Consider the following 11,401-nt stretch of genomic DNA (forward strand, 5'->3'; position numbering starts at 1 on the left):
AAAGACTGAATGTCTGGTCCGTCGCATCTCCACGTCACGCGGCTCTTCGTCGAATTTTGTTGCACTTTTCGGGCCTTCCGATTCGAGGGCGGGGCCACTCCGGAGGGCGCGCCCACCTGTGCAGAGGGTGCGCTGACTAGCTCTTGGGGCTGATACGACCCAGTCGAGCGCGTATCGACGTCCAAACCCGCGGGGTATCGCGCGCGCCAACCCCACTGGAGACGACGTTTCGTACGTTTTGAATCTCCCGCGAGAAAGACGACAAAAAAGGAGCGGTGCCCGTGCCCAGCTCCACCGTGCGGGCTCGAGCGCACCGGGCTGGGGAGATGCTGAGGTCATCGCGCCTGGCGTCTCGGGCGCTAACCCACGCGCTGGCGTGCACGTCGAAGTCCGCCGCCGAGTCTGCCCCGACGCGGGCGAACGTCCGGGCAGCCGCGGCGACGGGGCGGCGACGATGGGAACCCGAGAGCCGCGGTGGGTGGCGGGGGCAATCGTCGTCGTCGGATCCGCACCTTCACGGCTGGTCGCCGTACAAGGGTTTCGCGGACACCGCCAACGACGACATGGGCTTCGTCGAGGTGGACCTGAGCATGGTCCCGCGGCCCGTCGCGTCCGGCCCGGCGTCGGCCACGATCGATCGCGACGGCGACCCGACCTTCGCGTCGGTCGATTTTGGCTCGGTCAGGCACTACCGGATAGAGGTCACCACCGCGGCGGTTCGCGGCGCGGGAACCTCGGGAAGTGTCGAGATCACCTTCATCGGTGACCAGGGCGTCTCGCCGCCCATATCGCTGGAGTACGCGACGGATTTCACGCCTAGGTTCGAGCGGGGCACCACCCTGCCGTTCAGGGTGACCAGCTACATGGACCCGGGGCGGCTGAGCCAAGTGCAGGTGCGGCTCATCCCCGAGATGTCCCAGGTTGGCCACGGATGGCTACTGGAGAACGTGAAGGTGACGAGCGAGGAGACCGGAGACGTGTCGCACTTTCGCAGCCGCAAGTGGTTCGGCGAGAGCGACTGCGGCGGCAGGGACGGGCCGCTCTCGCAGCTCCTCGCAAAGGACGTCTGCCCCGGGAAGAGGGAGAGGGGCGAGACGCGCGCGGATCTGCCGGTGGTAAACCTGACCGTTTCCGCCGCGGGTGCCACCGTGCCGCACGTGGACAAGACCAAGGAGGGCATACGGGCGGTGATGCAGCGCGAGTGGGGCCACGGAGGCGAGGACGCCTATTTTTTCAAGTCGTCCAAAATCGAGGGCGAGAAAAACGTGGTCGCCTTTGGCGTGGCCGACGGCGTGTACATGTGGCGGTGGCAGGGTATCGACGCCGGGGAGTTCAGCCGGCGTTTGATGGGCCTCGCCTCGGAGGTATTCTCGGGCTTCACCGAGGTGAAGAGCGAGAGCAACGAGCACAAGTTTGAAAAAAACCGGCCCGAGCACCTGCTCAAGGCTGCATACGCCGGAGTAAGGGAGGAAGGCGTGCAGGGGAGCACGACGGCGTGCATCGCCACCATCGACCAGACCCACGGCCTGCTCCGCAGCGCGAACGTCGGCGACAGCGGCTTCATGATCGTCCGGGGCGACCCGGGCAACCGCGGGGTGTGCCACCGGTCGCCACACCAGGAGCACGAGTTCGGCCGGCCCTTCCAGCTCGGCCACCACGCCAACAGCGACACGCCGGAAGACGCGATGCTCACCGCGTTCCCGTTGGAGCCCGGGGACATCGTGGTCATGGGCTCGGACGGACTCTGGGATAACCTGTCTGAGATTGAGATACTCGATGTCATCGAGTCCGTGTTTCAGGGCAGCTCCGCGAGCGCGGGGCTGGGCGCCGAGAGTCAGGGCGTGATGAACAGGGCGAGCAGGGAGCTCGTCTCCGCGGCGTACACCGCGAGCATGGACAAGAGGCGGACCACGCCGTACTCGCTCGCGGCGACCGAGTGGTTCGACATGGTGTACTCTGGTGGCAAAAAGGACGACATCACCGCGGTCGTCGTCAACGTCGGATGATGAACAGAGCCGGGTTCAATCCGCTATCGTATAAATAACCTACTAACTTAGTCTAAACCGTTTAGTTCCAACCGTAATCGTCGACACGGTCGGCGCGTCCCCGGCATCCCTCGTGCCGACGCGCGTCCTCGTCCTCGAGTCGCATCCTCCGCGCGGCTCGCTCCACCGCAACCGGCCACTGCGTCCGAAGCGACCGAGCGTACTCCTCAAGCCTCTCCACCTCTCGCTTCAAGTTCTCGTCCGCACGACCCTCCTCCGCCTCCTCCGCCTCCCTCGCCCGTGCCTCCCACTTATCCGCGCGATCCCTCTCTCGCCTCACGCCCTCCCTCAACGCGACGCACTCAGCCTCCATCTCTTCCATCACCACCGACGCCGCGTAGAGGTCGTTGCCGAGAGCCGCGTTCTCAGCCTCGACGTCCTTCACTCGGTCCTCCGCGGCGTGCAGCGCCTCCACCAGGGTCTCGAGGGTATCGAGACTGGCGCCGCTACCGGCCACGCGGTGTGCGCGCCTCAGGACGTCGCCGGGCAGCGCGGGTTCCGACGCCGGCGCATAGGTGCCGAGCCAGCGTCGCAGTTTCTCGTCCATCACCCCGTAGCTCGGATGCGACTCGTCGTAGGTCCGAGGCGGCGAATCCGGCGGCGACGCGGGTCGCGTGACGGGCGCGGGTGCTGGCGATGGCGGTGATTGGAGCCTGGGACGCAGGCGCACCGCGACGGCTTCGGCCGCCAAGGACCTCCACATAGAGAACGCACGTCGTTGCAAGCCTCGGCTCAATCGCAGGCGAGTCTTGTGCTCGAGGAACGATAGCAGCGCGTCGCGCGCCTGCTCCTTGGCCATCTCAGCGTCGACGGACCGGGCCGTCGATGCCCCCAACCCAGTTCGCGCGCGTTGGGCGGATGCCTCGTAGCGCGCAAAATCCAAGGCTCGGCGAGGAGGCGGTGACGGGTCGACTCGTTTGGCGGTCGGCACTTCCGACGATTCGAACTTGGCCGGTGATGCGGCGGCCGCGGCAAAGGATATTATGGTCTCGGCGTCGATGATACGCGGGCGCACGCTCGTGTTGACGTCGTCGTAGTCATCCATCACGCGTCTGGGAAGGACGCCGTACGCTCTCGCGGTGTCCTCGGCTCCCGCGGCGGTCTTCACGTTCGGCTCGACGCTGCCAAAAGCTCCATCTGAATACGCCTGCCACCTCTGGCGCACTTCCGAGTCCCGTCCCCCGCTGGTGGACGGCGGCGAAAAAAGCTCATCGCCGACATCGAGCGGACCGTAAGGACTCCGCTCGACGGTTTCCGGCGCCCACTTTGGCGCCGGGTCCCGCATGTCCCTCGACGCGAGCATTGGAGTGAACGCGAAATTTCAAAAATTTGGCATTTCTCTTGACTTTTACTTGAGACCAGCGTCGCCGCGTGCACTACAGGTCTATCACGCATAGGTTGGTCTCGGCTCTCCACACCTTCTCAGGATCCAGAGTCACCTTGCTCGAGATCGCAGCGCTCTCCACGCACACGAACTTCTTCCACGTGCCCTCCTTGTCCAAAGTCTCGTGAGGGTTCCACACGACCGTGTCCGTCCACCCGCGCGTGTTCTCCACAGAGACAGCCGCGCCCGTGCCCACGTGGAGGAGCGCCTCGGGCTCCGTCTCTTGGAACACCCGGTCGATCAGTCCCGTCCCAAAGGTCACGTCTCCGGCACACGGCTCCGGCGCGAGGTTGTCGGTGTCGATCGCCTTGTCGATGTACCTCTTGCCCTTGAGCCCCCTGACCAAACACTCCGGCGACGCCGCGTCGACGACTTCGATGTACGTGTGAACCGCCGCGGTGAAGTCGATGGGCTTCTCCGCACCCGGGGGATTGCGCACGCAGAACTCGATCTTGAGCTTGTCCCTGCGCAATGTCACCTCGTACGTCGCCTCGAATCCAACGTCCCACATCTCCCGCGTGTAGTCGTTGTCCTTGAGCTTGAACATGACGGACGGCTCCGGGTCATCCGGGTTGGGGTCCGCAGAAGAGGAGCACACGACCCAGTCCACATTCCTGGCAAAGCCGTGCTGCTGCATCTCGGGAGACGGGCCAAACCGGGGGAAGCAGATTGGGATTCCACCGGAGATGGGCTTGGACTTGTCCCACACGGCGTCGGGGCGGACGAAGAGAACCTCGTCGCCGCTCGGCTGGCACCTGTGCATGGACAAGGGTGAGGAAGGCACGGTGAGCCACAAAAAAAAATGATATTGTCAAGATGATCTCGGGCGGAGCGTGCGTCGGGGACGTTCAGGGTTAAATCGCTCACCACGACGTGACGCACGCGCCGAAGAGGTACACCTCCGCGGTGCCACCGTTCTTGTGGGTGAGCTTGCACACGGGTAGGCCGCCTTTGCCCTCCTCGAAGACGACGCTGCCCGGGATGGAGAACGCCGCGTTGGCATCCTGAATGATGCGCTCGTTCAGCGCGGAGGCGCGGGGGACGACGCGCATCGCGGGGCGCGCGCGGTTCGTGCCGACGCGTTTGGGCGCTCGGAGGGTAGCTGCGAACGCATGGCGGGATCCGAGAGACATGGCGAGAGACATGACGCGTGTCGTGGGCGCGCCAAGGAGACTGGATGGTGGACCACCTTCGTTGATATTTTTTGCCGAGCATTTTATCCAATCGTCGTTCGTACACCACATAACCATACGAAATTGGACCGAAAGATGCAATAAATGGGTTACCGAGGCTATTTACGAGTTCAAACAGACATGGGCAAACAGTCAGGAGGAAGGAGGTTCAATAATGACCGCTTCTCGACTGGGTCTCGGAAAATTCTGTGGCTCCACGACAGCGCTTTATTATCTCCAGCACGGCGGGCGACCATTGCGACGCACGGCAGCGCACGCATCCCCGAAGGTGCGGTTGCGTTTTCGACACTTGACTCGCGACACCGGGTGAGCGACCGTCGACATGTTGGCCGGCGCGGCGATGGCCTCCGCCCCCGCGGTTCGCACCGCGCCCGCCGGTGCCAGAGCCGGCACCGGCTTCCGAGGCGCCGTTGGCTCTCGCGCGGGTCTGATTGCGCCCTCCGCGCGTCGCCCCGCCCCTCGCGCGGCGCCCCAGCCCGTCCGCGCGGGCGAGGCGCTCGACTGGGAGAACGACGACTTCGTCCCGGCGTCCAAGGCTAACAAGAAGAAGAAGACCAAGGGCGGCAACGCGGCGCAGGCGCAGAAGCAGAAATCGAAACCGGCGGCGCCCAAGGCTGAGGCGCTCGACTGGGAGAACGACGACTTCGTGCCAGCGGGCAAGGCGAAGAAGAACAAGAAGAAACCCAAGAAGGGCGGCGATGACGGCGCGGCGCAGGACGAGCCCGCACCTCCCCCCGTCATCGCCGAGGTGCCCGACTGGGAGAACGAGGAGTTCGTGCCCGCATCCAAAAAGAAGGACAAGAAGGGCAAGAAGAGCAAGCAAGCTCCGGAGCCCGTCGCCTCGGTCATCGAGCCCGCGGTCGAGCCCGAACCGGTCGTCGAGGAGGCGGCCGCCGCCGACGCCGCCGAGGCTGCGCAGGCCGCAGCGAAGGCAGCCGAAGCAGCAGCAGCAGCCGCCGCCGCGCAGGCTGAGGCCGCCGCTGCAGCCGCCGCGGCTGCCAAGGCCAAGGCTGAGGCCGAGGCTGCCAAGGCCAAGGCTGAGGCTGAGGCTGCCGCGGCCGCTGCTGCAGTAACACCTGAGCCCGAGCCCGAGCCCGAGCCCGAGGTCGAGGTCGAGGAGGAGGTTGAGGAGATCGACGAGGCCGCGCTCGAGAAGGCGACCAAGGCGGCCATCAGAGCCGCCGAGGAGGAGGAGGCGCGGCTGGAGGAGGAGCGACTCGCCGCGATCGACTGGACAGCCCCGGACGAGGAGGTTGACGACGGCAACCCCATCCCTATGCACCTGCGCGATATCTTCGCCAAGGATGCCAAACCCTCGAAGCGTCGATCCAGCGGCACGGTGACCACCGGCGTGAGGATGGAGGGAGTCAAGAAATCCTTCAAGGGCATGGAGGTGCTCAAGGGCGTGTCCTGGGACTGCCAGAAGGGCGAGAAAGTCGGTCTGGTGGGATGGAACGGTGCCGGTAAGACCACCCAGCTGAGGATAATCACTGGCGAGATGGAGGCTGACGAGGGCGAAGTCATGCTCGCGGACAAAGTCAAGATCGGCTACCTCACCCAGGAGTTCGAGGTTAAGGAGTCAAACACCGTGCGCGAGGAGTTCATGAGCGCGTTTGGCGAGGAGAGCGTGGTCATCAAGAACACCGAACGCATCCAGAAGGAGCTCGAGAACGAACCCAACATGGAGCTTATGTCCATCCTCCTCGAGAAGCTCGACGAGCTCCAGAGGCAGGCTGACAGGCTCGACCTCTTCAACATGGAGCGCGCCATCGACAAGATCATGCCCCAGCTCGGGTTCGTCCCCGAGGACAACGACAGGCTCGTCGCGTCCTTCTCGGGTGGCTGGCAGATGCGCATCTCGCTCGGAAAAATTTTGCTTCAGGAGCCCGGTCTACTCCTGATGGACGAGCCCACGAACCACCTGGATCTCGACGCCATCCAATGGCTCGAGGAATACCTCAAGACGCTCGAGGTGCCCATGGTCATCGTCTCGCACGATCGCGAGTTCCTCGACCAGCTGTGCACCAAAACCGTCGAGGTGGAACGCGGCCGCGCCACCACTTACAAGGGCAACTACACCGACTACCAGCGTCAAAAAGTGAGCGGCAGCGCGCAGCAGATGGTCCAGTACGAGAAGTACATGAAGGAGGTGACGCGTCAGCGCGAGATGATCCGGAGGTTGTCCGGCGGCGGCCAGTCCGGCAGGGCCAACGCGGCGGCTAAGGAGCTCGAGCGCCTGCTCGACGACCCCGTCGAGAAGCCGTGGGTGGAGAAGGAGAGACGGTTCAGGTTCCCAGACGCGCCGCGATCGACGCAGATCGTCGCGCGGGTGGAAAACCTCACGCACGGTTACGACGAGAAGACGCTGTTCAAGAACACGTCGCTTCAGATTGACCGCGGCGAGCGCGTGGCGATGATCGGCCCCAACGGCTGCGGCAAGTCCACGATGATGCGGCTGATGCAGCAGAAGGAGAAGCCGCGGGCGGGCACGGCGATGATGGGCGACAGCGCTCAGTGCAAGGTGAACTACTTCTACCAGAACCAGGCGGAGGGTCTGGACACGGAGAAGGGCGTGCTGCAGACTCTGGTGGAGGCGGCTCCCGACGAGGGCCTCAACAACCTCAAGGCGCTCCTCGGCCGCATGAAGTTCAGCACGAGCTTCCACAACAAACCCGTCAAGTTCCTGTCAGGCGGTGAGAAGGCCAGGCTGGCGCTCGCTAAGTTCATGGTCACCCCCGCCAATGTCCTCCTCCTCGACGAGCCCACCAACCACCTCGACATCCCCAGCAAGGAGATGCTCGAGGAGGCGCTCCAGTCGTTTGAGGGAACCGTCATCGCGATCTCGCACGACCGCTACTTCCTCAGGCAGATCGCCACGAGGGTTCTTAACTTCGACAACGGCGTCGTATCGGACTACATGGGCGACTACTCGTATTTCCTCGAGAAGAACGAGAAGGCTGGTGCGAGGGACGCCAGGCTGCAGAAGGCGGCCAAGGAGGTTGAGAAGACGCAGGTCAAGGCCAAGTCCAAGATGAGCAAGGCGGAGAAGGCCAAGCTCAAGAAGGAGAAAGCCAAGGCGTTCGGTGGTGGCTCCGGCCAGAAGAAGGCGAACAAGAACGCGGGTAGGTGGAACTAAAGGGACGCTCACGTAGGGAGCGCCGTCATTTCATAGCGGGTGTGCCCGGCCTTTAGCTCGCCGCGTCTAATAAATATCATAATTCCTGTGCATAAATTTTATCGCAGCACATCCGAACAGCACTCGACGATGCGCGGAGGGGAGACCCGCGCGTCGGCGATGTCGCCGTCGGGTGACTCCGTAGGTTGGGATCCGTCAACGAGCACCCCGCGGCGGCGAGGTACCCCCACGTTTAGACGGGAACGTCCATCCGCTGCGTCGCCCTCGCCCCGGCGGGCATCCTCGCCCGCCCCGTCGTCTCCTGGCACGTCTCTCGGGAGGACGAGCAACTTCAGCACGCCCCGCAAGTCTGCGCCCGCTGAGCAGTCGACGCCGCCGTCCACCTTACGGCGGACCAAGGTGTTGGGCCCCGCCGGCCAGGGCGACGGGGAGCGACTGGAGCGCTGGGAGAACAGGTTCGCCTCATACAAGACTATGTTTTTGGAACCGATGGCTGAGGCGAGAAGGGCACAGCTCAGGAAGGAGATCGCCGCGCAGGAGGCGGAGGTGGCGGCCGCGGCCGCCGCGGCCGAGGATGCGAGAGAGAAGGCCACGGCCAGCAAGAGTCGGGAATCTAGCTTTAGACTTAGAGGCGAGGAGCCGAAAACGATGTTACAATGAGAGAATACACACGACTGGAGACTTATCACTCCGGAGGCTTCCTCCTTGCTTCTTCTCCCTCGGTGGGGTCCTTGTACGTGCTACGCTCCTCGGTGTTGAAACCTTTGCCGTCCCTCCTAAACCTGTACTCGTGCGCGACGGACTGCTTGTTCACTTTGTCCATGAGGGCGTACCTGCGAGAGTCGGGGCGTTGGGGGGAAGGCCGGTCAGGAAATGAACCCTAGAAAGTTGAAAATATCGCGACGGGCGCGGGGGATCGCGCGCGGCCGACGCTTCGCTCGCGCTAAACGCGGCGCGGGATCTCATCAAAAGCAGCTTAAATGTATCGAAGGCCGTGTTCGAAGGCTCGCGGGGTGAACATGGGGCCCTGGTCCGGCTCCCACCTTGAGTCGATATCCTGCTCCTCGCCCCAGTAGCCTATCCTCTTGGCAGCCTCCTTCAGGGGCTCCTGGTGCGACCCGGGGATAACCACGGTTCGGACAGAGACGCGGTTAGCCCACTGGCGGGCCGCGACGCCGATGTTGCGGGTGACGATGGCGCTCATCCTGTCGGTACAAGGATGAGCGTGCACAAGGACAGTGCCGAGCGTCGGGGTGTAAACAGGATCTTCCTCGGACCGAACGCACGGCCATTTTTTGCAGTTTGGCGAGGGGTCCACTCTTCCGAAAGTGTCGGCCGCCCGCGCTCGGCCTCGTGCTCCGCCCTCGGGAGTGCGTCTTTAACGACGCATCCTCTGTAGGAGGCAAGTCGCTCGCGCTAATCCGAGCTAACGTGACATCGCTAAACTACACTACTCTAAGGCCGTACCGTCGCACACGCGGCTCCCATCAGTACAGGTCTCCTCGCAGCAGCACCTTCGGCCAGCACCCGACGCAGTTCCCTCTGTGCGCCACGCCGTGAGGAAAGAGCAGGATGCTTCCCCGATTGGGTCGTGCCCCGAAAAGTACCTTTGCATCGTCGTCTACGCTTTCCAAGAACTCCGTCTCGCCTCCCTCGCCCTCGGGAATCTCCTCGGTGAACAGCAAGAACGAGGTGGTGGACTCTGCGCCGGAAGTCTCTTCGTCCCTCCTGACCCCATCCACATGAGGGAGTATGTGACCCCCGGGAGGGTACTCTATGAACCTCATGTCGCTGAGCACGTGCGTGTATCCAAGCTCTTTCGGCAGATAGCTCAGCACCTTGCGCGCGAGTTCGTTGGACCTGAGGAACCTCCTGTTGGCGTACATGTTCGACGACGCCATCGAGCCCGTCAAGCCATCGCGAATCTCGTCAAGCTCTGCGAGGAACTCCTCTGGGAAGAGGTTATGCAGGTATCTGACGCCCTCTAGCCCTGGAACGCCGGATGGGACGTCGAGAGAAGATGTTGAGGACCCGTCGTCCTCGTCCGTGTCCGTCATGCCGCCCTCTCACACCGCGCCACGGCGTCTGTCGGCGGCGCTCGCCTCGAACGAAAACTCGGTTCTCATCAGCAGCCACAAATGTACGTGCCGTCACAAGTTTTGCCGTTTGGACATTTCGGAGCGCGAGGGGGCGCCGCGCCTGTGCAGACGACCGTAGTGGCACACTCGTCATGATTCATTACGCGAAGGGATACTGGGGTCTGCCGCTCTTCCTGCGGCTCCACGGCAGCCCTTTCCCGCGCACCCTGCCCTTCGCCGTCGTGAGCGTCACAATCACCATCTGGCTGCACCTGTGGGACAGCGGGCGGGAGGAAATTGTTCGCTCCTTCGCGCACCCGTACCCTTTCCAGATGTACGGCTTCGTCATCGGCTTCCTCGTGGTGCTGAGGACGAACCACTCGTTGGCGCGCTTCATGGAGGCGCGCACCGGCGTGGAGACGATGGGTTCCAAGTGGGCGGACAGCGTCGCGATGCTCACCGCGTTCGACGGGTGCACCGTCGGATCTCGCTCGCAGGAGATTGGCAAGCCGGCGATGAAGCAGGACCACGAGCACCACGACGACCACGCGAGGTTCATCGCGAGGCTGACGCACCTGGTATCCCTGCTGCACGCGATGGCGTTGCAGCACCTGCGCGGGGACGAGGAGCTGGGGAACATCGTCCCGGCGAGGACCCGAAGGCAGACGAACACGACGGCGGGCCCGGAGCTCAAGCGAGTCTGGAACCGCAAAGAACCAAAGGAGAGCGCGGTGGAGATTGCGGACGGGCCGGAGGACGAGGGCATCTCGGGCTACCTCGGGACGAGAGCGATCAAAACGGACGGGAAGGAGGAGACGAGGCTGCTCGCGGCGAGGTACAACCACATGGGCGCGCATCTCATACACGCGGTGACGGATGACGGGAAGCAGGCGCGAAAAAACCTGGTGAACCCGTTTCTGCTTCGCGAGGATCAAGATCTGTGGGTGCGGTGCTGCGCGGCGACGCCCCTCGCGGTCATAGGCGGACTAGACCCGCACGAGTTCAAGGAGCTGGACGAGCTCGACTGCGACAGGGCCTACCTGGTGCTCGCGTGGATCCAGGCGCTGATCATTCGAAGGTATGAGGACTTGGACGGCATTCGCGTCGGGCCGCCGATTCTATCTCGCGTGCACCAGACCCTCACCAACGGCATGCTCGGGTTTAACATGGCGGATAAGATCGCGAAGACGCCTTTCCCGATGCCCTACGCACAGATGTTGAGCGTGTGTCTGGTGGTCTTCAACCTGACGATGCCCATCATGGTCGCCGGTCACATCAACAACCTGTGGCTCGCGATTCTCGTAAACTTCATAAGCACGGTGGCGTACCAGGGCCTGAACGAAGTTGCCAGGGAGCTCGAGGATCCCTTCAAGCCGACGCACATAAACGACCACGGGATGCCCCAGCTGCAGGCGATGTTCAACAGCAAGGTTCGCGCTGCAAGCCCATCGGTGAAAAAAATTCTCACGCACTGGGCACAGTGCGATAGTTGGGAGGTCGCGAAAGAGTAAGCAGTGAGCTGGCGAGTACAATACGTAGCAAGACAACAGGCACTAAGCACAGAA

The 11,401-nt window shown here is 63.5% G+C and overlaps 7 protein-coding genes across 7 annotated transcripts; 3 read left to right on the forward strand and 4 right to left on the reverse strand.

Annotated features, from left to right (window-relative positions):
- Positions 1-326: 326 nt before the first annotated feature.
- MICPUN_55827 (predicted protein) lies at positions 327-2,009 on the forward strand (the record flags this gene model as incomplete). Its single annotated transcript, XM_002499699.1, has 1 exon — positions 327-2,009. The coding sequence occupies one exon, from the start codon at positions 327-329 to the stop codon at positions 2,004-2,006; it is 1,680 nt and encodes a 559-aa protein (XP_002499745.1). The 3' UTR covers positions 2,007-2,009.
- Positions 2,010-2,067: 58 nt separating this feature from the next.
- MICPUN_55826 (predicted protein) lies at positions 2,068-3,348 on the reverse strand (the record flags this gene model as incomplete). Its single annotated transcript, XM_002500183.1, has 1 exon — positions 2,068-3,348. One exon carries the CDS (start codon positions 3,346-3,348, stop codon positions 2,068-2,070), a length of 1,281 nt encoding a protein of 426 aa, XP_002500229.1.
- Positions 3,349-3,421: 73 nt separating this feature from the next.
- Positions 3,422-4,481, reverse strand: MICPUN_98755 (predicted protein; the record flags this gene model as incomplete). The annotated part of the gene is made up of 2 exons (XM_002500184.1): positions 3,422-4,184; positions 4,297-4,481. 2 exons carry the CDS (start codon positions 4,479-4,481, stop codon positions 3,422-3,424), a joined length of 948 nt encoding a protein of 315 aa, XP_002500230.1.
- A 1,417-nt stretch (positions 4,482-5,898) lies between these two features.
- Positions 5,899-7,758, forward strand: MICPUN_78779 (ATP-binding cassette superfamily; the record flags this gene model as incomplete). The annotated part of the gene is made up of 1 exon (XM_002499700.1): positions 5,899-7,758. The coding sequence occupies one exon, from the start codon at positions 5,899-5,901 to the stop codon at positions 7,756-7,758; it is 1,860 nt and encodes a 619-aa protein (XP_002499746.1).
- A 976-nt stretch (positions 7,759-8,734) lies between these two features.
- MICPUN_55823 (predicted protein) lies at positions 8,735-8,962 on the reverse strand (the record flags this gene model as incomplete). The annotated part of the gene is made up of 1 exon (XM_002500185.1): positions 8,735-8,962. One exon carries the CDS (start codon positions 8,960-8,962, stop codon positions 8,735-8,737), a length of 228 nt encoding a protein of 75 aa, XP_002500231.1.
- A 283-nt stretch (positions 8,963-9,245) lies between these two features.
- On the reverse strand, positions 9,246-9,815 carry MICPUN_55822 (predicted protein; the record flags this gene model as incomplete). Its single annotated transcript, XM_002500186.1, has 1 exon — positions 9,246-9,815. One exon carries the CDS (start codon positions 9,813-9,815, stop codon positions 9,246-9,248), a length of 570 nt encoding a protein of 189 aa, XP_002500232.1.
- A 173-nt stretch (positions 9,816-9,988) lies between these two features.
- On the forward strand, positions 9,989-11,347 carry MICPUN_55821 (predicted protein; the record flags this gene model as incomplete). The annotated part of the gene is made up of 1 exon (XM_002499701.1): positions 9,989-11,347. The coding sequence occupies one exon, from the start codon at positions 9,989-9,991 to the stop codon at positions 11,345-11,347; it is 1,359 nt and encodes a 452-aa protein (XP_002499747.1).
- Positions 11,348-11,401: the final 54 nt, after the last annotated feature.

Source organism: Micromonas commoda, chromosome 2 (genome assembly GCF_000090985.2).
Source record: "Micromonas commoda chromosome 2, complete sequence".
In the NCBI taxonomy this organism is placed as follows: domain Eukaryota; kingdom Viridiplantae; phylum Chlorophyta; class Mamiellophyceae; order Mamiellales; family Mamiellaceae; genus Micromonas; species Micromonas commoda.